Consider the following 27,122-nt stretch of genomic DNA (forward strand, 5'->3'; position numbering starts at 1 on the left):
CTAACACGGTGAAACCCCATCTCTACTAAAAATACAAAAAAATTAGCCAGGCGCGGTGGCGGGCACCTGTAGTCCTGGCTACTCCAGAGGCTGAGGCAGGAGAATGGCGTGAACCCAGGAGGCGGAGCTTGCAGTGAACCGAGATAGCACCACTGCACTCCAGCCTTGGTGACAGGGCGAGACTCTGTCTCAAAAATAAACAAAAAAGAAAGTGACATAACTTAGTGGGTTAATAAAGACAAAAACTATCATTAATCTGGAACATTATACTCCCATGAACATACTCTACTAACTTACAGAGCAATAAAGGCAGTTGAAAACTGGATACGATTTAGCCTAGACCTAAGTATATGAACAACTATTTGCTTTTGTGAGCATTAGACATGTATTATAACTCAAATTTTAAAATGACTGATGTCCACAGCCAATAATAATGAATTAAATTAAGTAATTTTCTATTGAAAATTCTACAGTTCTCTTTCCAAAGCTAAAATGCTTGTCTTAGATTATTTCTATTATCTCTTTGGTCAAAGTGTTTAAGTGGATCTGAGCCTTTCACCAGAATTTATAGCATTTACAGATCATTGAATTTATAGTTCTGTCACACTCCAACATTTCTATGGGGTTTTACTTGGACATTTATTTTTGTACTATATTCTGAATAGCCATTGCCTAATTAAATTGTAACATGATTCTATTTGCTAATGAGTTTTCATATAGAAAAATCTAAAATGAATAGTTAAATAAAATTGATTTATTTGTAATAAAAACATTCAGGTTGCTAACTTCAAACTTGACAAAGACACTAATGACAAAATGTATTTCTATAAATAAGATTTCAAACATCATATTTAAGGCCAATGATCAGCACATTTACTTGTTATCTATAAATTCTGGTATAAATTTCTCTTTATCCTTCACTAGAAAATTATTATTATCTATTAACATTTCAGCTGCATTTTCTACCATGTTCCAGCAAATAAAAACTAAAATGATTTGGTGAGCTTTTAGTAACTCAGTGCCCGATTTTCAGAGGATACTTTCCTGAGGCATCTCAGACTGATAAAGATTAAGAATCCAGTTTCACCTGGAAAATACTAGATATGTTCTTGGTGTTATGCCAAATTTAAATTTCATTCAGTTTGGGTTGTATATTATAGTAGCGCTAACAAAGAGGAGCTAAGTAGCGGTAACACCCAAATGCAAATGTGAATACTGTAGATTTGAGGAGTAAAAATACACCTGAGAACCACTCTGGGAATAGCAATTATTTTGTGATCTCGTATTACTGCCATTAGTTTAAACATCTCCTTCAATCCAACCATTATGAAAGCTGTTTAGCACAGTCTTATTGATGGATGGATGTGTTTCATCTTCACTTCCTTTTATTGTCTGCCCTCTGGTGGAAGTGCTATCCCTTGAGATTCGATCAAAGGACATTTAAGAAAAGTGAAGGCAGAAAAACTAGCTAATTGACAAACTGAAAAATGTACCCCTGGATAATGACTGGATGAATCAATTTGGTTAAGTATTGCCATGCCCACTTATCAGGATAAAAGTATTACTTTTTTTTTTTTTTTTTTTTGCTCTGCTCTGTGGCCTCCTGCCCCCAAGACTTTCAGAATCTTGAAATTATAAATATGTAAAATCCAGGAAGTTGATCATTTCTAATTATACAAAAGCTAATCAATTTCAGAATTCATTCCCACATTTTATGTTACAAATGTGAATTTACTAATGATCTTAATTGCTATTGGCTTCCATAATCTCATGAGGGTATCCCTTTCCTAGGGGTTATTTGAGTGCTCTCCAGATCATCTGTTTTTCTTGTTGGATTCAAAGAGATAAAAAGGACAATGAAATATGAGTTTACTGCACAATTTAAGATTACTAGAAGTACAGTTGGAAAGGAAACAGTTTATATGCAAAGAACAAATCTTTGTTCTTTGTATTAAATATTAAATAAAAGTATTAAATAGATACTGATTTGTTTTGTGAAGAACACAATTAACATTCATAAATCAAGAATTACAATCCAGACCTTCACCCTTAGATAGCCATTCAGATACTACACTTCTGAATATTTTCATTTGATGCAGATGGTTTTACTCTAACATTATTGTTTAAAGGTTCAATTCTGGGTTCTTGAAACAAATATTCAGAAAATGTGATTGTATCTGTGACTTATAAAAGAATCTAGTTCCCAGAAAAAGGTAGGGATAGGAAAAAGCAGAGAATACTATTGTTAAAAAAATGTAGGTTTTGACCAGGCGCGGTGACTTATGCCTGTAATCCCAGCACTTTGGGAGACTGAAGTGGGTGGATCGCTTGAGCCCAGGAGTTTGAGACCTGCCTGGCCAACATGGGAAAACCCCGTGTCTACTAAAAATACAAAAATTAGCCAGTCTTGTTACCCAGTCTCAAATAAAAATTTTAAAATAAACTTGTTAAAAATGTAGGTTTTGTCAGGGCAGCCCTATTATATGAAATCATAAATTTTAAATGATTCAACAGGTTTAATTTGAGCTGTTAAAGGGGAAATGAAGTTAGAGATATAAAGTTCTGTTTCAAAGTAATTTAGTAGACAAATCCTAATTGAGCTGTTACTTTATGCCTTGCTCTCATGAGTTGGAATTTTTTTTTTTTATCTACATATTTACCAGCAAAAATAAACCGTGAAAATTTGGCTTCCATTGGATTTGCAAGGTTTCTAGACTCCTATTGACCAAACTCCAAAAATATTTACATTGTTCATAAATATAATAAGATTAAGCTATACCAAACTTTGGTGACCCCTAAGCACAAAAGCAAGTTCTGAGAGTGAAAGGAGATTGCTTACACCTAACTCAAAACCAGCAGTTTAAAAATCCAATTTGATTTGAAGAAAAAATAAATTATTTCATTTAAAATGTGATGCTCACATGAAAATAAAAATTGAATTATAGCATACGCTAAACTACTCAAATTTATGAAAAGTGAAAGCTTCAAATGAATGTAAATTAATCAGGAAATAACCTGTAGAAGTTAAATGCCTCATAAGCGGAGGCAGCTAGACAATAATAAACTTGATAGCAAAGTTAAAGAAGATAAGGTGATAAGTATGATAGAAAAAGGCCAAGGAAGTTAGCCAAATTTAGTGTATTTCCATCAAGTAAAAGGCCTGGAAAAATGTTTTAGAAATGGAGGCAGTGAATTAGGGTAATGTAGAATTGCAAGATTGGCAATTTATGTCAAAGATATGTAAATATCATCATTATCTGTTGCTGCATGGGAAGTAGGTCCCTTCTCTTTAGGCAGTGCAAATCTTGCCCAAGAAACTGGTTTCTGATTTTAATCTGTATTGTTTTTAGAAAATGTGAAGCCTGAGGAGACTTTTTTTTTTTTTTTTGAGACGGAGTCTTGCTCTGTTGCCCAGGCTGGAGTGCAGTAGCACAATCTTGGTTGCCTGCAACCTTTGCCTCCCGGGTTCAAGCAATTCTCTACCTCAGCCTCCCGAGTAGCTGGGATTACAGGCATCCGCCAGCAGGCCTGGCTAATTTTTTTGTGTTTTTAGTAGAGACAGGGTTTCACCATCTTGGCCAGGCTGGTCTTGAACTCCTGAGGAGATATTTCTTATATGATGAAAAAGAGGGCTTGATAGCTCCAAGAAGGTGATCCCCATTAGTGGAAATCAGGTCCTCTGGGCACACCTCTTCTCTCTCTGCATTACTAGAAATATCTACCTACTTCTCATATTAAATATACCTCTGATGTATTTCCCTGTATATCCCAATCACTCACCAGGAACACTTTATGGAGCAAATAAAATTAGAAAAATGCAATGCTCATTCTTCAAATGTGATGAGTTGAATAATCACAGGGGGAGGAAATCAATTATCAGTCTCCTAGAGCTACATGTTCGCTCTTTCAGGGTAGGGGTTCTGTCACTCACTTTATCTCCTCTCATGCTCCCTTACAGAACACAACAGATTGTTTTAAAAGCTGGATCTCCCCATCCACCCCATGTTATTCAAGAAATGTTGGTGTTGAATTTCTGTCCTCTGCTTCTGAATCAGAGAAGATACCTGTGTGGCCTCTAGAAAACCAATGGATTTAGTTTGGGGCCGTTCAGGTTTAGGCTGTTCAAGTCTCATAACAAATAGCAATATATACCTATAAGTGGGGCAGCTATAGGCTGGAGAATCTGAAGCTGAGATCTGGAAAAGCCTACTGCCTTATTATGAAGGTTGCTATGGAGATGACTTTCTGAGGCAGGGTGAGTAGTTGAGGAAAGACGGTGATAATATTTCAGAATGACCAAGTCTCAGTTTTGACAAGCCTTAAAACCTACAGATTTGGTAAACATTGCTGCATATAGAGATATCACTGCTAAGAAAGGAAGAAAACCACTTAGGAGGTCAAAGCGAGAGGATTTCTTGAGGCCTGGAGCTCAAGACCAGCCTGAGCAACATGATGAGAATCCCATTTGTACAGAAAATAAAACCAATTAGCTGGTATAGTGGTGCATGTAGTCCTAGCTACTTGGGAAGCTCAGGCAGGAGGACCACTTGAGCCCGGGAGTTTGAGGCTGCAGCGAGCTATAAACACGCCACTGCACTCCAGCCTAGGCGACAGAGTGAGACCTTATCTCAAAAAACAAAACAAAAGATAAATAAAGGCTAGATTTCTTAAAGTGCTTGCTACAAAACAAGCTAATTTAATGTACGTCTTGGGGATTGTGACCTATTAAGATATGAACCCTTAATATCTAGCACATGCTTAACATACGCAGTTGACTCTCAAAAATAGCTGTTGAATTGAATTACACTACAAGTTAGATAGCAAAACTGTTCTACTCTCTGACAGCTAATTTCTAAAAAAAAAAAAAAAAACCAGGAAGGACTCAAATCTAGGGTCTAGGGATATATTGTATCCTGCCTGAGTGCTCATAGATATTTATTGAATGAATGAATAAATTAATGAAAACATGGCACCCAAGTTCTGGTATAGTTGGGATATATCTGCCCTTTTAGGGTACATGTTGCATGTATGGCTGTGTGCTCACATAGCACATACAGATTATTATTACCTAAAAATCTGGAAAAAAACCGACCAGATCACATTTTACTTTCCCTCCACACAGCTGAGCTCCCAGTGGAACAGATTACACTCCGAAATGGAAGTCCCATCATATTAATGATATGTCCCTGTGTCATACTAAGGGTGTGAACCCACAGAATTTCCTGGATCCAATGCCACTTGCAAGAAACCAAAGCAGTCAGACTTCAACACATTTGAAATCTTGTAGATCATTTAGGGGTCAGAAATGGAAGGTTTTTATTTTTATTAGATTATTTTTTCATGAAGCTTAAATTTTCTAGAATTAGCAAAAGAGAATTTTTAATGGCTTTCCTTTTCTTAAAAGGAAAAAAATCTGAAAGCAATGCAAAAAATAACAAGAAAATTCTATTTATTCTAGTCTTTGCAGAAATAAGATCCTGGCCCAACTCCAGCTGTTAATTCTATTAAACATACACAGAAATTCGATGATATCTGTTCTCTATTATATACATATAAATGTTTAACTTATAGTAAGTCTCAAAACAGACAACTGGGAAAAGTTGATAGGAAATAATCAGGGACTGCAATTGCCTGCTGGACATTATCTCATATATAGCTCACTATAAAGAAAGACCATAAAACATCAAAATGTATCTGGGTCCAAATGGGGAACACATTGAAGCTTCTGATTGCTAAAGTCTTCTCAACTTCAGCACAGTAGATACATTTTGAAGCATCACAGCTGTTGACATGGCATGGTACAGTACTAATTTTGTGTTTACTATATTGTTGCACAAGTTTTCTAGACACACAGTTAACAAAATTAGTATAAAGATAATACCATGTTAACTGCTGTTGAAATCCCATGGAAAATACACATATATACATATCTTTTTAGTTCTCTTATCTCAGAACAATTCGTGAGTTTTAAGTGATATTTACCAATCTTTATGGCTCCACTTACCAATCTTTAAGCTCCTCCATGGGTTCATCCTTTCTTGATGTCATTCCAACATACATTTCCTCATGTTCCCACCCTCTGTGAATTTCACAGCTGCCACTGACTGATACACATTTGCTGCTGCAGTGGTAAATCTGGGCATCTGCTTGCCCAATGTTAAGTCATATACCATGACTTTTTGTTAGCGATCAAGAGACTGACTTAAAATTTTTGTAGGATCTTATTGCTCCTTCCATGGGATTTGATGCTTTCATTGATATAGTATATATGTATACTTATACATATATAGATATAAAAATATACACACATTAACACACTGTAATCTATATATAAAAAACATGTATAATCACATATATGTATGTATTGATTTTTGCAAAAGAAAAAAGAAAGCAAGCAAAACAAGACTGACCTGACCTACCTGTACTCGGCTCACATTCAACGAAGTCTTCATCATCACTTGAACATTCAGCAGATGAAACAAGATCATCTGATGTTGGCTGTTTATGTCAAAGAGAAAATAATGGGGTAGGGGAAGAGAGAGAAGAGAGAGAGAGAGATAAGGAAACTAATGAACAAAGACATCAAAGATTTATCATTGTGTCCCATCTCCCATCATTATGGTTATTATTCTAAAGAAGGGCATACTGTAGGATGGAGAATTCTTAACTACTGTGTGGCTGAGAATGATTTTGGATCTAGACGATCTAGGGGGGTCTTCCATAGAGCTGGGTGACCCAAGGTGAGACTTAAGCCTAACCCATCCCCATAAATGACATTGTGCAGCCTTACTTCATTCTGATTTTGAGTTCTGAGAATCGGAACGACAGGAGAAGGGCCATTGTAAAGGAAGGGCAATGTAAGAGTACAAAGCAACACAAAGTCACTGTGACTTTGAGAGAGTTTCAATCCTTATGGTGTGTGGTCTCAAGTGTATGCAGGGGTAGTCGTGCATCTACAGGCTGGGATAATTAATGAATGCTGTGGAATGCATTCTCTTCAGGAACAGCATAGTGGCTTTTATCATTCATGTAATTGCTGCAATAGTCGAATTGGTAATGTCGATCAGTAGCATGATACCACACAAAAGTCCCTGAACACAGGTAAGGCTATTCCTGAAGAGAGCAAAAACAGTTTTGACTACAATAATAGTAGTCCAACTTGAAGCACCTTCTAAATTCTGAGTCGTGCAGAAACTCCCCAATCCCAGGGAATCTATTACAAGAAATATAGGAAACCGAGTATCAGCTATGAGAAGAGCCCTCCATACAGTAGGTGAGATGACTGCTTTCTGTATTTGGTACATATTGCATGCACAATAAATATTTAATGAATGAATCTACACAGATCTTATGCAAAAAACAAACTTTTGGCCTATGATGTGCTTAAGAGGACTCAATATATTATAGTTCAGTAATGCTCATTTATTTCCCCTTCTTGATGTTACTAATATTTACTGACTTGTCGATCTTCCAATTCCCAAATGTACTAAAGTCTGGATCCAAATTCAAGAGGAAGAGGTAATAACCATTTCCCTTCTATTGAGCAATTACTACAAGCCAGATGCTGTCCTAGACATACATATACATACATACATATCTATCTATCTATCTATATATACTTTTTAGTTATAGTTATTAATTAGACACAATTCTTACAACTATCTTTTGGGACAGGGATGACTATCATATGCTTAATTAGAATTGCAGTTAGACAGGTTAAGTGAGTTGCTGAAAGACATACAGCTAGTAAAAAACACAAAGTGGGAATTTGAATAAATACATCTTAGTCAAATTCTGTGTTTGTGGCTTGCAATAGGCTTCTTTATACCTGGTCTTACATTATGGACAGAATTATGTCCCCTCAAAATTCATATGTTGAAGTCCTACTCCCTCACAATGTGACTGTATTTGGATACAAAGCCTTAAAGAGGTAATGAAGTTAAAATGAAGCATTAGGATGAGCCCTAATCCTATATGACTTTTGTCCCTCTAAAAAGAGGGGATTAGGGCACAGACACACACAGTGGGAGGAAGGCCATATAAAGACACTAGAAGATAGTCATCTACAAGCCAAGGAGAGAGTTCTGAGAAGACACTAATTCTGCTGACACCTTTATTTCAGGCATCTAGGCTCCAGAATTTCGAAGAAATAAATTTCTATTGTTTAAGCCACCTGCTCTGGGATATTTTGTTATGGCAGTCCTAATAAATGAATACATATGGCAGCCTTTCTACTCAGGATTTCCAGGAAACATCCTTTTTTTAAATAGACATCCTAGGTACAGAATTTCTGGACACAGCAAAGAATTGGAAAAACCACATTAGATAATTCATTGATTTAATGAACAATGGCAGAGAAGTGCCCTACACAACAATATTGATGTTTATTCTACATCTGAAAGGGGGATAGTTCAAACCTTGCTCCTCAAGGTTAGCAGAAAAAAAGAATTTTTTTTTTTAAATTTTATTTAAGTTCTAGGATACATGTGCAGAACGTGCAGGTTTGTTACGTAGGTAAATGGGTACGATGGTGGTTTGCTGCATCTATCAACCCATCACCTAGGTATTAAGCCCCACGTGCATTAGCTGTTTATTCTGATGCTCTTCCTCCCCATACCGAAAATAGAATTTTTAAACATACTTAAAAAAAAAAAAAAAAAACACTACTGAATTGTTCATTTCAGTTCCAGCAACTGAAACTGGTAGTTACATCCTGGGGGACTGTTATTTGTGTTAGAGACATGGTAAGCATATTCCCTTGGTGTTTCCTGCTGAGAGGTGGCCCTATAATAGCTCCACTTCTAGTTACTTAGGGAAAGGAGATGGTAAGTGGGAAAAGGGTTAGCTGTTCAAATAAATAAGGCAATTATAAGAGGAAAACACTATTTTGGAAGGACCAAAATCATTGTTTAGCAGTTTTTAAGTATGCGTTCTTTACAGGGGCAATGTCTCCCAACAAAGGCAGGAAAGGTTGGTTTGGGCTGGGGGAGAATCTTAAATATTACAATGGTTTGTGACCCTCCAAAAGGCCACAGTTACATAAATGAATATATAGTATATCTTTGGAATTGAAACTTTTTTGGAAAAGGGCAATTAGGGGAAAAACATCTGAAAAAATCTCCTTAGGGTGGTGGTAATAGAGAGGTTGAGAAGACACTGCTTAAGCGTGTTCAACTGGAAATTGTTAATGATTTAACTGTAAGGGCCTTGCAGAATGGCCCAGTAGGGCTTTGGTCCCTAGTATTGAGTGAAAGCTGGTGACTTAATGAAAATCTAATGAGCTCCTTTCAAGAACTGAAAGCCTGGCAATAAAGTTTAAAGGCCATTGAACAAATGTATAAAAACAATGCATAACTTCAGTAGAAACCAAAACATACATTAACATAATATTAGTTGAATCTTTAACTCAAAGGAGACATCTTCATTTGCATGGGCCAAAAGAAAAAATGTAATTTTTCTTTTCTTCAGGAAAAGGAGTAGACTCTGAGGTTGAAAAGATTCTTACTGCCTTCCTCTCAGCTTCCTTGGTTTCCTCTCATACTATTAAGTTTCTCTCCCCTGTGGTTTAGGTGACACCATACCTAGTCCCCCACTCTCCCACCCCTTCGCCACCTCCAATTCCATCCCAAGAATGGGCCTCTAATCCCCACTGCAGACCCCACACATCATCTTTCACTTTCTGACCCCCTTTTCCCACCTTTAACCCTCTCTGTGCTCCGCTTTGCCCAAAGATTTGTTTTCTGCTGATCTTTTATATGAGTACATATGAATACAGTGTTCTTCCCAGGCAACAGAACCACATTTTACCAGTAGCTCCTAGCAATGGCGCCCAGACTCAAAGGAGTTTAAAGGGGAAATGATCCAGCAGTGTGTCGTAAGAATGGGCCTGGTCCTAGACATAGCACAACTGTGAATCCCAACTCCTCTACTTAGATTCAGAAGGTGACCTGAGATGTGTGTGTGTGTGTGTGCATGCACTTCACTTAGTTTCTTCACTAAGTAAATCAATTAATCAACATCAGCTTCTTAATCAAAGTAATTGCAAGCCTGATAGTCACTCCTAATTTAAATAAATTTGGTATCTGCCTATGTGCTCTATTTCTTATGATTTACCCCACATTAGAAGTGTTCTTTGTTGCTGATAACTCATTACTTCCATTTTATGGGACACATACTATTTCTAGTTGCACCTGCCATGAGGCGTGATAAGGAAAAATGTACTCATAAAGAGCTTAAACAATCATTCAAAGGTGATCTGTTTTCAGTGGCTGTGAATCTAGACAATCTGTGTGGGTCTTATATGAATTCAGTTCCTTCCTTTCTGTCCCTCAGACCTCACCATTACCACTTAGAGGTACAGCCAACTGAGACTCCCAAAGCAATTACAAACATCTCAGTCCCTCTTTGCCTGTTTTGGTAACCAATGTTTTCCTAGAGAACCCAGCGTGCAACATTGGCCACACCTGCCATAGAACACTGTGTAGTATGGAAAGACTTCCTCTGCGAGAGGCCTTAATTTGCAAAAAGGCTTAGAATCAGGAATGCTACACTTAGACTTTTTAAAAACTACTTTTGTCCCTAACATCTAGAAAATCCAAACATTACAAACCAAGGATTTTGGATGATATGAGCCGCTTAAGATCATATCCTAAATTAATGGCAATTGGATTCAAAGATACTTTCAGAAAACCCAGGACTTTCTTTAAGCAGGTTTTTATTTGTTGTTGTTGTTTTGGTTTTTTCAGTCTGTGTTCTATTTCAGATGTAAGCAAATGCAGGATCTGATGCTGAACCTTGAAAGAAAAGATACACTTCTTTGATTGCTTTCCATGGCTTGTAAAACAGGTTTCATGTTGCAGATATACTCTGACTCAGAATAGAATTGCTACGAGTAGAACAAATCTGTGGACCTCTGCCTTTTAAGAAAATGTCGTAGCCTTAGGCTAAATGTGTGTGTATTTTCCCATAATCACAACCATTGTCCATAATTACTTTTAATTACTTAGAAGAAAGAGCAGTTAGTATGCCTGCAAAGAAACAGATATCTGGACTATCTAGAATCATGCCTACTAATAACATTTACCATTTAATAAACACTGGCTACATTTAGGCTTTGTGCTGAGCTGTTAATTCATATTAATTTAGCACTCACAGTAACCAAGGGTATAAACACTCGTAGTGAATTATTTTTAACTGCCCACCATCCACGCTCCTTCAGGAAATAGTATTGCTTTAAGGAAACTCTGCTGTGCATAGTTACGTAGGGAATGTTTATCAAGGTGCCTTCAATGTCATCTTCACATTTTTTCCCCTCACAATGATTGTCTAAAGCTCTCATAACTTTCAATGGCTACACTTAAAGTGTTGACATATGATGGTTCCCCTATGTCAAATACCAATATTCTCTAAGTTATTCAAGGAAGAATTTTTTAAAAAATCTATGACCACCCACAAACCAAATAATTTTCACAGTGGTTGGGCTGCTAGATTTACTGTCAGTGGTATATGTCATCAAGGTGCTTTTTTCATTCATTCATTACTTTAATGAATCTTTTTCAAATACCTATGTGTCAAGCACTTTAACAGTTATAAGGGATAAAGCTATAGATAAGACACAGTTCCTCTGCTCTGGGAATTCACAATCTCTGATGAGACAGGCAAGTAAACAGGCGAACTTGACATAATAAACTGAATGCTCTGTCAAGAGGAAGTGTTAATGTGCGAACGGAGGAAACAGCAAGAAAGCAGAGAGCATGTGGGAAATGAGTCCTCAGGGACAGGCAGTGGTGAGACGGAAGAAGTGAGGACGGTGGGCTGGAGAAGAAGGGCATTTCAGGTGAAACAGTATTTGCAAAGGCTTAGAGATCTAAAACACAGTTTATTTGTATACCCACTAGTAGTACAGGATGACTGGAGGGAAGGGATGGACTAGAATGAGAGTGTGACCACTACTTGAGCTATGTTGTTCTTGAAAACTTAGATAATGAGCATGAATTTAATGTCCTGCCCTATCAGACTTCTCTCCTTCCCCCATTCCCTGCATCTCACCAGTGTCATCTGTCCCATTCTGTTGGAAGCTACTACACACAGTTTATAGAACATAGTGCGTGAGTATGACTGCAGTGCAATTTCACAGTGCATATTAAGCACCTTACCTTGCTTTCTCACAGGGAGAAAAACATTCCTCTGCCCCTATATATTAGCCAAGTCCTATATTAAAAACAGTAATTCATACTACTACATGCTAAAATATGTGTTTCATATTTTTAATCCACGTGTTGAAATTACTTTGTTCTGTGTTAGGACTTATAAAACTAAAGATAGGTATTATAATAACTTTCAATAAAATATCTCTCTGGCAGGAGCCCTATATATTCCTTTCCTGGAAGATTTTTTATTGCATTTATGTTCTTTTTTTCCCCCCAACAATGTTTATTGAAATTACCTTAGAATAAAGCTGGGACAGTAGAAAGCTCAGAAGTCCATCCACCCAAGTACATTTATGGGTGTATTTACCTTCCAGTTCCCTAAGTTTCACAAATCTGACGTATTTTCCTCCAGTGAGTTATTGCTTCTATAATCATTGGCTTATAATTATGTACTCAGAAGGGTTTTACCCTTTCTCGGCAATGGTTCTACACTGTTCTTCATTATTAATCCATGATTTGGCATGAGAAAAGTGTCTACTGCTGTGAGCTGTGATCAGAACTGCTCAAGACTGTTTCACTCTGTCCCCTCCTTACTGCCCAACTGCTTTTGTAACTTCAAATTCCACCCTTCAGCTCTTTATTTTACACTGATAATAGGCTAATCATTTTGAGGGATAATCATTTTTCCCCACCCATCTCCTTGGGAGCACAGTTATTTGAGATTAAGTATGAGATAAAATAAGTCCTGCCACAGAACAGCTTTATGAAATTATAAATAACACACTCAAGAATGATGATCTCCTTTCTTCCAGTGAAAAAGGAAAAGGGAAAGGCCCATAAATATTCTGAAGCCCCACAGAAAACAGCCATACATCTCTGCAGCTGCTCCATGCTAAAAAGAATTAAATTCCTTTAAATCCTTGCTGTTTTAGTTCTTTCCCTTCTATCCCTTCATTCTGAGATGGAGTTGGAGATCTGAATATCTCAGATGAGAGAGGACCCATTTAGCTTCATTATAAATGTTCATTCTCTGTTTAAATACAAGTTGCCTGAGAGAGTTTTTCAATTACCTAATACCCATTGACTCTAAGCCTATAACCTTTAATGAGATTTGAAAAGTTTGACCATTTTTTCAAAGGTATCTATTAAGATTTTCTTTACTACATTGTTGCCAACACACAGTCTCACCTTTGATCAGTGCTAACACCCAAACACACAACTGGATGATTTTCTTTTTCTTTGAGACAGGGTGTCTCTCAATCACCTAGGCTGGAGTGTAGGGGCGTAATCATGGCTCACTTCAGACTCGACCTCCCTGGGCTTAAGTGATTGTCCTGCCTCAGTCTCCTGGGAATCTAGGACTACAGGTACATGCCACCACACCTGAATAATTTATTTATTTTTATTTTTTTGTAGAGACAGGGTCTTGCCATGTTGCCAAGGCTGGTCTCTAACTCCTGGGCTAAAGTGAATCACCCACCTTGGCCTCCCAAAGTGCTGGGACTACAGGCATGAGCCACCATGTGTGGCCAATGATTTTTATATTTAACCAAAAACAGAAAAAACACAGAGCTTGGGCAAGCTTGTTAGAAGCCATTATCTCCCTGTCTCTCTCATCCCTCTCACTGAATCCAAGCCCAATACAGAAACAACCTCAAAATGTGGTACGATTGTATGACTGTGATATCTATACTCTTATTTTATTCTGATTAAACAACCCATTTATAGTTACCCTTGAAAGTCACTGACATTGTTATGATAACATGAAACATAAATGACTTTAACTTGTCATACTCAAGTGTGAAAGATGGGGGCATCTCATGAAGCAGATCCTGAATGTTGGAGGTGAAGGGACAGAATTCTAGTCTTGTTAAGATACTATCTGAGGTGACCCTTGTATCCTATGTCGATGAGCTTAAGTATTTCGATTGGAACAACACCCTGTGAATTTTAAAACTGTCTTACCGCGTTTGTGTCATGGGTTCTTCCAGCTATAACTTTCTCTTCTTCCCTCTACCTACTCCTGAAGATAATCACTTGCCAAGATATGACTACATGCATAACTTACTTGCTCATATTTCCATGAAATGAGAAAGCTTTAAAGAGAATCGCCCTGAGCTAAAGATATTGCATTCTGTCTGACCAAAATTAGGTTATTGGAACAGAGCTCTCTAAAACTGAATTAAAAAAAAATATTCCGGGTATATGATTTTATTTACATTTGCACCGACATTTACATTGTCTCGTTCACTCACTAATTTCCTTGACAAGTGTTTATTAATTGCCTATAATGTGCCAATCACTGTGCTTGGGGCCAGGCTGACCTGGTCCTTGTCCTAATGAACTTTACAGATTACTGAGATTTAAGCCAAGTCAAACCAGAAAACACTGATTAGTTGCTAAATCACTAGCTATAAAATCTTAAAATTAGTGTTGGGCTCATAAGCATCACCCAACAGTAACAATGATTACTCATTTTCACTAAAGACAGAAGACTACGTAGGAATTCAAGCAAAGAGTATCACCCACTCCTTAAAACCTCTACCCATCCTCAGTAGTCAGCATATTATTTTTCTTGTTTTCCACAATGCATATACTAGAGCAGGATGAAGAATGACATGACTTATCATAACTTTTGCTAATGAATTAGTCTTTAAGGAAATCCCTTTGCAGACTCAAGATTTAATTAAAAGTAGAAAAACCAAGCTAAGCTTGGCCAAATTTTGTGCCGAGGATTGGGATCCTTTATTTCTATCCTTGAGGTCTTCTAGGATTATATAAATAAATGTGGTGCCGCGGTTTAAATTTTTTCCCCACTTTTAAGATTTTTCATCTTTTTGCTTAAAAAGGGAAGGGCAGATCAAGAGAGAGGGGAGGGAGGAAGGAGAAGAGAGTGGGTGGAAAAGGGATTAATCTGTTGTTCAAGGCAGGCTGACAGAGAGAAGAGGAGTATTGAACCACAGAAGATTAACCAAACTTCAATGTACCTTCCCAAAAGCAGGAGGAATGTAATGTTACGTGGTGTTCCACTGATAAGCAAATCCCTCTAAATCCTTTCAATTTATTTCTTGGCCTGAAGAAATTACATATTATTTAGGAGACAGAAAAATAAAATAAATAAAACCATCCACCCAAACCACACCATCTTTTAAGAATCTAGATTGGATGCCTGTTGATTACATACACATAAAGACCTGGCTTTGATGGCTGCTCTTCTTTCTTATTGCTACTGTCCTCTCTAGGATTGCTAATCAGAAAGTCTTGGCTGTGTTTTCCACTGTCAACTCTTTTGTTTTCACCACAAATACTCATTTTGAGTATTTAGGGTCTAACCATTATAAGGGAAATTTAACTGAAGCTCCAAAGACCATATCTACTTTTTTCCCTCCCTTCTTCCCTTCTTTTCTTCTTATTTTCCTCCTTCATGCCTTCCCTCTAAGAAAGAGATGCAAGCTCAAGAAGATGTAAACACAAGAAGAGAGTGCATGGTAATGCATCCCCAAACTTAGTATGTGGAACAGAAAACTTATCCAGAACAATCAAATGCAACAAAGTGAATATAAAATACAACTTCTAGAAATACAAGGCTATCTTTTCCTTATTGCACTGAGGAAAAAAAAAAAAAAAAGTATATCCCACTCAGCCATGTAATACAATGTTAGAAAAGTCAGAGACAGGTGTTAGAGCAATAGCAGAAGTTAAAGCAAGTTTTGAGTCTTTGAAACTGGACTTAATAAAATAGGGAGTTACAAGTGATCTGCAGCCAGTGAGTCTGGGACAGAACTATGAAGGAAAAGAGAGTCAATTTAGGAACATGGTATGAAGTCCCAGTAAAGGAAAAATGCAAAGGTCAGCTTTGGATTGAGAATTTATCCCCACTCATGCCTAGAAGAAAATACCAACCTCCCACAGAGAGATGTGAGAGGATGGGTTCCCATAAAGCTATATGATTTCTATAAAAAATCTCGGCCGGGCGCGGTGGCTCAAGCCTGTAATCCCAGCACTTTGGGAGGCCGAGACGGGTGGATCACAAGGTCAGAAGATCGAGACCATCCTGGCTAACCCGGTGAAACCCCGTCTCTACTAAAAAAATACAAAAAAACTAGCCGGGTGAGGTGGCGGGCGCCTGTAGTCCCAGTTACTCGGGAGGCTGAGGCGGGAGAACGGCGTGAACCTGGGAGGCGGAGCTTGCAGTGAGCTGAGATCCGGCCACTGCACTCCAGCCTGGGGAACAGAGCAAGACTCCGTCTCAAAAAAAAAAAAAAAAAAAAAAAAATCTCTAGTTAGGGAACGTCTTCAGGTGCTATTAAATTAAGAAGTTCAGAAACCCAGATGGGCCCACTGAGCCCCAGAAGTCACATCCTTATTTCCAGCCTGCAGTTAGTAGTAAATAGATAAACCCGTCTTAGATATTGATTCAAAATAATTTACAAAAGCAAACACAACAGAACTTCTATGTGGAAAGAGACGAGGTGAATCGTTTCCCATTTCTGATGGACAGTGAGGCTAATAATTTTTCCCTGTTCTAGTTCATAAACAGCAACACTCATTTGCTGTCAAAATGGGTGTTGGAAATGTAGTAGGTGTAATCACAGGCATGAGATCCATGAGGTCATCCACAGGGCTTTTTGCTTACAAAGACCCTTTGCTAGGTTGTATGCTCTCATCTTACCATCTTGAAATTCCCAATCATTCATCTTTGCACTTGTGCTTTGTAAGCGAAGTTCAGTGGAACAATGGGGCATGAAAGCAAGCAGAGGAGATACATGCAACACGTGTGTTTACTTCCATTCCTTGCCACTCATCCTCATACAGTGTTCCTGGTGTCCCAATGGCACAGGATCCTGTGGACTAGCCACATAGAGGAGTAATCTGAATCAAACAGCTTTATTTGAATTTATCCCCCAATATTTCTCCTTGGGAGGTTGGTATTGTCTTCTAGGCAAGAGTGACTAGGGTAAGTTCTCAGGCCAAAGCTGACCTCCTTTGCTTTTCATCTCTCCGGGCTCTATATCACGTCCTCTGTATAATAAATAGATAAGGATGTTGTATCTAGCGGCTAAGTGGGAACACTGACAGCCCCAGGAGCTCATGCTCACTCTCCCTTCGAACCAGAAGTTGCTTAGAAAACAGAGAGAAGGCCATGGCATTCTAAGAAGCACAATCAGCAGAACCTATCACATCCTTTCTTAAGTCTCTATGTCAACTAACCATTTACACTAAAGATAAAAAGATAGGGTAACCCAGAGACCTCTTTTTTTTTTTTTTTTTTTTTTTTGAGACAGAATCTTACTCTGTTGCCCAGGCTGGAGTGCAGTGGTGCGATCTTGGCTCGTGGCAACCTCCACCTCCCAGGTTCAAGCGATTCTCCTGCCTCAGCCTCCCTAGTAGCTGGGATTACAGGTGCCTGCCATCACGCCCTGCTAATTTTTTGTATTTTTAGTAGACACGGGGTTTCACCATGTTGGCCAGGCTGGTCTTGAACTCCTGACCTTGTAATTTGCCTGCCTCGGCCTCCCAAAGTGCTGGGATTACAGGCATGAGCCCCGGCACCTGGCCAGAGACCTCTTCTTTTTGGTTCTACCAGATGCATCAGTAGGCTGAAGTTAAAAAATGTTGGCATGTGCGTGCATCAAGAAGTGAAACAAAAAGCAGTAAGTTACTTTTGGATAGCATTTCCACTCTTCCAGTAAGAACAAAAGACATATGCATATATGGGCTATGACATACAAATTAACTTATTTCAGTGATTCTGCATTTGAGCTGAATGCTCTTATAGCTGGATTTAAAACTGACATTGCACATAATATAAACATGAATGGTAATATTCATGCTAATTTACATTTTTATTTACTTAAATGTCATTCAATAGTAAATAAAAAACAAATATTGAAGAAAGGGAAAGGAAATTCTATTCTACCACTTTTAACACTTTTTTTTCTTGATTTTTGGGCAAGGGGCCCCTTAGTTTTATTTTGCATTGGTTTCCACAAATTATATAGCTACCCCTGAGAACAGTTCTGAAAAATGACTTTGAACAGGCCAAAGGAGTGTGACATGGTTTCAGAAACTCAAATTATGACAAATAGATTATGTTCCTGAAACCGGGTCCCTCGTGCTTCCCACCCAGCCTCGTGACTGTGGGTCTTAACTAGCTTTACTCTCTCAAAGGTACTAGGAGGAAACAGTACTACTATTCCTATACTGGTGTGGCTCTTTTAATGCACGTGCTCCCACCCTCACTCTCCTCTCTATCTGCCCAAATCCATTTGATAACATTCCAGACAATCTTCTCTAATAAGGGTGCAGCTTCTGTTTATTTGCACTTCTTTCCATTTCTGAGAATTCTGGGTTTTAATGCAAGCACTTTGGAAAAGAATGATAACCATATAATTTTCTGAAAAAAAAAAAAATACAACATCTTTTTATACACAGCAGTGACGTGGTAGATGACAAAACCAGAACTCAGACCTGATCATAGGGAATCCAGAACCTTTGCTCGCATTGGCTTTAAGGCTAACTTCCCTCAAAGAACTTGGAAAGCCAGCTGATCTCAGGAAAAGTGGGCTGCCTTTCCACCCTGGCCCTCCAGGAAGAGAAAGCCAATAAGCACAAACTCTGCTGAGTCAGTGGCGTCTTTAAAAACTGTGTCAGAAAAATATTTTTAATTTACACTCTGCCTCTTTGAAAGAAATCAATATGTCATTTGCTGGGACTTTTAAAAAAAATCTAAGCATCTGTATTTAGTTTTTCTAGATTTTTTTTTTCCTGTAGTCTTCTAGGGAGCAAAGGAAAAAGTGTTTCATTTGTATACATATTGATTCAAACGCTTTGAGCAAAAAATAAACAACTAAATACAGCAGAGTAGCTTTAATGACAAACTTTTAGGGATCAAGATCTCTAAGCAACACAGTCTCATTTGAGGTGATTGGAAGTAAACAAAAATCAATAAAACAGAATTACTGGGCAATAAACAAGAGAAGCCACATTTATAATTGAAGAGGCTTCTTTTCATGCATTCATTACTGAAGAATGCACTCAAGCCCTATTCTATTTTTATAGCAGCATAGATTTCCTCCCAGCTTGTAGTCTTTTTCTTGCTTTTTTTTTCTGTTTTGAGAGGCGCTGTAAAAGAGTTTAACTGTATCTGGAGGCTTCTATACTCCTACAGCTGCTCAGAGAACCCAAAAGACACAAGAAGTGCTTAGCACAGTAGACAGGAAGTGTCTCCTCAAACACTTCTCATCTCAGGTCTTTTTATGTCCAGCAAAGTGCCAGGTGAGAAGTGTGGCATAACATGGACATAAGTAAGCCCTGATGGAGCTTGGTGCCTGCCTTTAAAGTGCTTTCAGTGTAGCAGGGAAGATGACTATTGTAGACATTGTCAATATCCATTCCCCTCTTCCTCCTTTCTAGGGCTGGCAATGTGACCAGCCTAACCAAGCCTTCTTTGCAACTAAAAGTGGCCACGTGGTAGGTGTGGACAAAGAGCTAAACAAAGAAATCCTCTAGAGGCTCTAGAAATGCTTGTTCTATTCTTGATAAAAAGAAAAAGACTCGGCTGGTCTCACTGCTTTCCCTTCTTCCTTGGGTTTGCACAGGATATGTGGAGCTGCAGCAATCACCTTATACCCATAAGGTGGCAAGTTGGGGGGAAAGCCAAGAAAAGAACTGGGAAGCTGACTCAGATATTGTCAAATATTAAGTTTGACAATTATAAAATAAAAATTTATTATATAATTTATTGGCTCCTATTATAGGAGCCAAATTGAGCAGTTTTATGTTCTCTAAACTTCGAAATTCTTGTTAAATAAGAAAATGTATCCTGTCTTCAGTCACTGCAGGTAGAGTTTTCTCTTACTAGAAGTTGGAGCCAATCATAACAGAGAGAGCAATAGAGAGAGGAACCACAAGCAGAGGATGCAAGGGCCCCACGGGATTGGTCTCCACCTTTGGGGCTCATTAGTCACCAGGTGACATTCTAGCAATACCCAGGAGTGGGACCTGGGTATCACCCTGATGAAGAAAGCTCCGCTGTGATTACAATGCCCACCCCAGACTGGATGTGTGTCCCCTCCAAATCTCATGTTGAAATATAATCCCTAATGTTGGAGGTGGGGCTGGTGGAAGGTGTTTGGGTCAGAGGGGTGGATCCCCCATGAATGGCTTGGTGCCCTCCCCATGGTAATGAGTTCACATGAGATCTGGTTGTTTAAAAGAGTCTGAGCTGGACCGGGCATGGTGGCTCATGCCTGTAATCCCAGCCCTTTGGGAGGCCAAAGCAGGTGGATCACGAGGTCAGGAGTTCAAGACCAACCTGGCCAAGATGGTGAAACCCCACCTCTACTAAAAACACAAAAATTTAGCCAGGTGTGGTGGCATGTGTCTGTAATCCCAGATACTTGAGAGGCTGAGGCAGGAGAACTGCTTGAACTCGGGAGGCGGAGGTTGCAGTGAGCCGAGCTCGCACTACTGCACTCTAGCCTGGGTGACAGAACGAGACTCCGTCTCAAAATAAAAATAAATAAATAAATAAAAGCCTGGGCCAGACACAGTGGTTCACGCCTGTAATTCCAGAACTTTTGGAGGTGAAGGAGGGAGGATTACTTGAGCTTAGAAGTTTGAGACCAGCATGGGAAACATAATGAAATCCCATCTCAACAAAACAATTTTAAAAAATTAAAAATTAGGTGTGGTGGTGCAGGCTCATAGTCCCAGCTACTCAGGAGGCTAAGGCAGTAGGATTGCTTGAGCACAGGAGTTTGAGGCTGCAGTGAGCCATGATCGTGCCACTGTCTCAAAAAATCAAATTAAAAAAAGGGTAGCACCTCCGCCTCCTGTCTCCCTTGCTCCCTCTCTCACCATGTGACATGCCTGCTCCTTGTTTGCCATTCACCATGAGTAAAAGCTTCTTGAGGCCTTGCCAGAAGCCAAGCAGATGCTGGCACTGCTTGTACAGCCTACAGACTCTGAGCCAAATAAACTTCTTTTCTTTATAAATTATTCAGTCTCAGATATTTCTTTCATAGTAACAGAACACAGACTAACACATAAGGGACAATATTTTCAATTAAATATCTTAGAAACATCAGCAGTTACCACATCCTATACTGAATTGATTATCTCCTCCCTCTGCTGCCTTCCTGGCCTCTGTCTATGGTGTCCTTACTCTCTAGGAACAAGCCCAAACCCTCAGGGTCATCTTTAAATCTGTCAGAGGTGCTTAAACCAGAGCAACTCCATCTTGAATAGGAGCTGGGTAAAATGAGGCTGAGACCCACTGGACTGCATTCCCAGATAGTTAAGGTATTCTAAGTCACAGGATGAGATAAGAGGTCAGCACAAGATCCAGGTCATAAAGACCTTGCTGATAAAATGGGTTGTAGTAAAGAAGCTAGCCAAAATTTACCAAACCAAGATGGCGATGAGAGTGTCCTCTGGTCATCCTCACTGCTACACTGCCATTAGCAACATAACAGTTGAAAAATGCCATGGGTTGTTTAGCATATCATCAAGGGACAACAGTAGTTACCCTATAAGGTCTAAAAAGGAGAGGCATGAATAATCCACCCCTTGTTGAGTATATCATCAAGAACCATGAAAATGAGCAACCAGCAGCCCTTGGGGATGCTCTATGGAGTAGCCAATCTTTTATTCCTTTACTTTCTTAATAAACTTGCTTTCACTGTATGCTATGAACTCACCCTGAATTCTTTCTTCATGTGATCCAAGAACCCTCTCTTGGGCTCTAAATCGGGACCTGTTTCCTGTAACAAATCCTCCCTGCTCCCCGTCACACCTCCAGGCACCAAGTCATGCAAAGCCATCTCTAAAATGTTATTCCAGTTTTCATTCCTACTGCCTTGGTTGCTTATATGGATGAATCTTAAAATTCCCTACCCAGACTCCCTGTTTACCCTTACCTCTAGAAAGTACTTCCAGGATAAAAATATAGTTTTCATGTTTCATTCTGTTGGTTCAAATTTATCTATCAAAGTCTAGACTTAAAAAAAATTAAAATTCAAGATCCTCCACCTCTGGACTCCAATGTAATTTTGTAGTATCATCTTCCATTACCATTTGTCCCTATAAATGCCTCCACATAGTGACTATTAAATGTTTTCAATTCTCTGAACAAGTGTATTAAGTTCGTAACTTTACATTTTGGCTTATACTGCTCCTTACCCAACTCTATTTGCATTTCATTCCATTTATACCTGCTGAAATTGTATATATATTTTTTAAGGTCCAACCCAAACACTTCTTTATGTAATGTTTTTCTGATCCCAAGGCTGAAAAATAAAATACTCACTTTAGCATAGCAACTCAATAGTTTCTTGGAATCACACTGAACGTACTTAATATATCTTGACTTACACTATTTTCCCTTCTACTTCATTGCTATTTGAAGGAGACAAGGGACAGAATCTAGAGGCAACTACATCAAGGGAAAAGTTTTGTGTTTTGAGTCAGAAAACATGATCTCAGTCCATTATGGTGAGAGTCCAAGGCAATCACAAACACTGCATCCTTGTTTTCTCTTCTGTTAATTTGAGTCAGTGATGTCTACTTCATGCCATTGTTATGTGGTTTGAAATGGATATCAGCGAGTCAGAGATGTTACTCTTCTGTGATGTGTTCTTAATAGTGTTATTTATTATTGGTCTGAAATCACCCACAGGGTTGCTGTACTCCTGGACCAGAGCCTAGGTGCATAGAAAAAACTTGAATGGATAGCAGGTACTCAAGAAATGTCTGTTGATTTCAACAGAATTGGGTGAGACAGGTGATACAGTTTGGCTCTGTGTCCTGCCCATATCTCACCTTGAATTCTGATAATCCGCACGTGTCATAGGAGGGAACCTGGTAGGAAGTAATTGAATCATGGGGGTAGGTTTTTCCCGTGCTGTTCTTGTGATAGTGAATAAGTTTCATGAGATCTGTTGGTTTTACAAAGGGGTGTTCCCCTAAACATGCTCTCTTGCCTGCCACCATGTAAGACGTGCCTTTGCTCTTCTTCCATCTTCCACCATGATTGTGAGGCCTCCCCAGCTACATGGAGCTGTGAAGTCCATTAAACCTCTTTCCTTTATAAATTATCCAGTCTCAGGTATGTCTTTATTAGCAGCATGAGAACAGACTAACACACCAGGAGTCATGTTCAAAGGATGGACATGTATGAGGTGGAAGAGAGGAACTATTTCCCATCCTTGTGAAATTATTACTCATTCTGATTTTTGGAGGTATCGGGGGCAGAAATAGCTTTATAAGCTATTGTTTCAAGAATGAAGGTTTTCCATCAATGGATGAATAAATTTTTTTAAATGTGATATACACAATGGATAGAATAATATTCAGCCTTTAAAAAGCAGGAAATTCTGTTACTTGAAACAACATGGATGGAGCTAAAGGACACTATGCTAAGTGAAATAAGTCAGGCACAGAGAGACAAATACCATATGATCTCACCTATATGTAGAAATCTAAAAAGTCAAACTCATAGAAGTAGAGAGTGGAGTGGTGATTATCAGAGGCCGAGGAAGGAAAGGTCAATGGGGAATGAGATGTTGGTTAAAGAGTACGAAGTTTCAGACAGGAGAAATAGGTTCTGATCTATTACACAGCATGGTAACTAAAGTTAATAATGAACTGCCTATTTCAACATTATATATTTTAAAATTCATTCATTAAAAAAATAAATTGTAAATGTTCTTGCTACAAAGAATTTGAGGTAATGAGTATGTTAATTATCCTGGGATGATCATTCCACAATGTATATAGGCATTGAAACATCACGTTGTACCTACATATACAATTATTATTTGTCAGTTAAAACTTTAAAAAAAGAATAGGAGTTTCTCTGGAAGAGTACATTTGCTTTCAAGACAGAAAATGTCTCAATGGTCCATAAAAGTCCATAAGCAACTAATGTTTCAATTCTACAACCATGTACCAGAAAGATAAATTTCTTATTTGCAGGACTATAGATTTAAAGTAAGTCAAATATCATGTAGATCTGAAAAACTGGAGTGATTGAACATTTGGACAATTTTTTTTGCAAAGTGCCAAAATGGAGATTAGGGGTTTTGCTTCTCCTTCTTTCAAATAGCCTTAGCCGAGCAGCAGCTAGGAGGAGCCTATGATTCTTTGGCCACACTAGCCTGTCTCACTTAAACCCTTAAGTGGAATTCTTTATGTAAAGAAAAGTAAGAGTAGTGTAATCACTCTGAATAAATGCCTTGTAAAATGACTTCAGCAATTATGCTGTTTGTAAGTACCTCTGAGTCCATTAAGATAAACATCTATCTTAGAATATTCACATTAATGCACTAGACTGTTCTTTCTTACATAAATCTTAGTTGAACACTGTGCAGTTAACACAGTTTATCATCCCTTGCTCTTCTTCCCTTCGATGCACACATTAATGCATGCAGGGGGATAGGATTTAAATAGTGCTAGTCGCACAGCACACATTAACACACAAGGCAGTCTCTAAACACTTTTAAATGCAGAATAAATATACTTTAGGTTTTAAATACCTTCATAAGCTGTATACCCAAGAATACATTGGACTGGTCTCTTAATTTCCCACATAAGCAACATCTTATAGGCAAAAGCAGTAAATGCTTACACATAAAACAGTTTAATATGCGGCCAATTGCTCCGCACACGTAGGTCCAAATGAAATCTAACTCCCTAGTTACCCCTCCATGAAACAAGTGTATCTCTATATTTATATCATAAAATATATCCATAGGCATATCTGTATTTTAAGCGTTGACCCAATTTCATTAACTTTTGTAGCCAAACTGGGAAAATGAGCAAGGATCCCTAGTATTTATTCAGATCCCTGGCTTCTTCCCTGCTGTGCTGAAGTGAAGACAGTCCATAAACAGTCTGTAGCTTTACCTCTCTTTTGTGGCTGTCACATTGGTTATAACGATGACACTAGCAAGGGTAATATAAAATTTAACAGTGAGTATTTAATAATCAGTGCAGAAGAAGAACTGATTAATTTGACAGTGGCCACAGCGCTGGAGCTGGGTTCTGGAAGTCTCCTCTGTCCCAAGCCTCATTCTGCCTCACTGTGGGAACAGAGTTGTGTCTTGCTGCAGGAACACAGGTGACCTGGAGGTAAAGGACACTTGGAGTGGCTATTTACCATCTAGTAACAAAGTGTTTCTTAAGAGACAGTTCAGCAGATGATATTCAGGAGACTAACAGGGTGCAATCAATTTGTCTGGGAATAAATTTCATTTCATTGAGAAAAATTCTGCTTAGTGGTCTCAAAGGGTAGTCCCAACTATGCCAAGGTTGATGACTCACCAATTATTCATTCAACCTTTCTTTTTGGAGCTAATGCTTTGGGGAAAACCGAAAGCCATATGAAGTGACCCAAATCCTCAAGAAGCTTACAATTAAGTAGCTAAGTGTTTGGCCTAAGTGTCCTTAAATGACAGTAAAAAGAAAAAAAGCTGCTCTGAAGAAAGAGAGACAAATTCTGAGTGGGATGTCAGAGGAATTCATGGGGATGATGGCCTTTGGTTTTGATAGAATAATAAATAGGATATTAATAGTCAAAGGTGAGAGCAGATAGTCCAGGTAAATGGTACAAATTAATGCCTAGAGGCAGGACAGTAAAAAGGAAGGAATGGGAATAAGAGACTCATTTGATTTAGTTAGAACATAGAGTAAACATGAAGTCATCAGGTGGTGGAATGAACATGCATATACAGCCAGAGGCAAAGAGGACCGAGAGGAGGTATAAGGGGCTCCAGGGCACCTTTGCTGCTTAACAAACAAATCAAATCAAATGTACACTAATGGTGCACCAGCAAAGTGATCTTTTTATACAAAGGGCAACAAGTATTATTTGTTTAATCCTAGAAAGAATGTATGTCCCAGGTATTTAGAGCAACTGTTATGCCAAGCAAATTTTTACTGCTGGGAAATCTCAGCCGAATGAGGCCATTACTATATACACTTCAGAGATGAACAGAATGCCTGTTTTCACCTCTTCTTAACTAACACTTTTGTGAGAAGGTGAAAGCCTTACAAAGAATTCTTATCTGTGGGTAACAATTCTGCTCTCTGTTTTGAAATTCACCCTGCAGAGTTTTTCTGTCTTGCAACTGAATGAAATGTTTAGGCTGTGCAACAGTTAATAAAGCCCCGCAGAGTGACTTTCAGCCCTGCTGGATGTGATTAAATGGTCAGGTTCACACCTATGCGTCTGTGTGTGCATGTAGGCATGTGTGTATGTGTGTGTGTGTGTGTGTGTGTGAGAATAACGAAAATGTAAAAATAATAAAGTTAACTTTAATAGCCCGATGAGTCCCAGCTAGAACATACTTGTCAAAGTAAAAGTTACATAAAGGAAACTTAGACAGCTTTAAACACCATTTGGACCATGCTGTGCTCGTTTGAACTTTAGCTGTTTAAAAAAAAAAAAAAAAAAAAAGCAACACAACAAAAAGTTGCAACAAATGCAACTCAAGAAGAGATTTTCTGATTCTTTGAAGATCTGATGCTCTTGCCTTCAAACTGCAGCCCATCTCCTTCAGTCCTATATGACACAGGGATAAACCTTCTTTGTTTTTGTTTTTGTTTTTTATTATACTTTAAGTTCTAGGGTACATGTGTACAACGTACAGGTTTGTTACATAGGTATACATGTGCCATGTTGGTTTGCTGCACCCGTTAACTTGTCATTTACATTAGGTATATCTCCTAATGCTATACCTCCCCGCTCATCCCACCCCACAACAGGTCCCAGTGTGTGATGTTCCCCACTCTGTGTCCAAGTGATCTCATTGTTCAATTCCCACCTATGAGCGAGAACACGTGGTGTTTGGTTTTCTGTCCTTGCAATAGTTTGCTCAGAATGATGGTTTCCAGCTTCATCCATGTCCCTACAAAGGACATGAATTCATCCTTTTTTATGGCTGCATAGTATTCCATGGCGTATATGTG

The 27,122-nt window shown here is 38.5% G+C and overlaps 1 protein-coding gene across 5 annotated transcripts in view; it reads right to left on the minus strand.

The window, feature by feature from the left end:
• NRXN3 (neurexin 3) overlaps nucleotides 1-27,122 on the minus strand; it is a 1,638,519-nt gene that overhangs the window by 51,478 nt on the left and 1,559,919 nt on the right. For 4 of the 5 annotated variants that reach the window (XM_011949472.1, XM_011949473.1, XM_011949474.1 and 1 more), the window contains one exon: nucleotides 6,420-6,498. In XM_011949472.1, coding sequence (XP_011804862.1) covers nucleotides 6,420-6,498 — 79 coding nt within the window. Of the gene's footprint in view, nucleotides 1-6,410; nucleotides 6,499-27,122 lie in introns of all 5 variants that reach the window. The other variant, XM_011949477.1, reaches the window with a different exon arrangement.

This window comes from Colobus angolensis, unplaced genomic scaffold (assembly GCF_000951035.1).
Source record: "Colobus angolensis palliatus isolate OR3802 unplaced genomic scaffold, Cang.pa_1.0 Scaffold3, whole genome shotgun sequence".
NCBI classification, from domain to species: Eukaryota; Metazoa; Chordata; class Mammalia; order Primates; family Cercopithecidae; genus Colobus; species Colobus angolensis.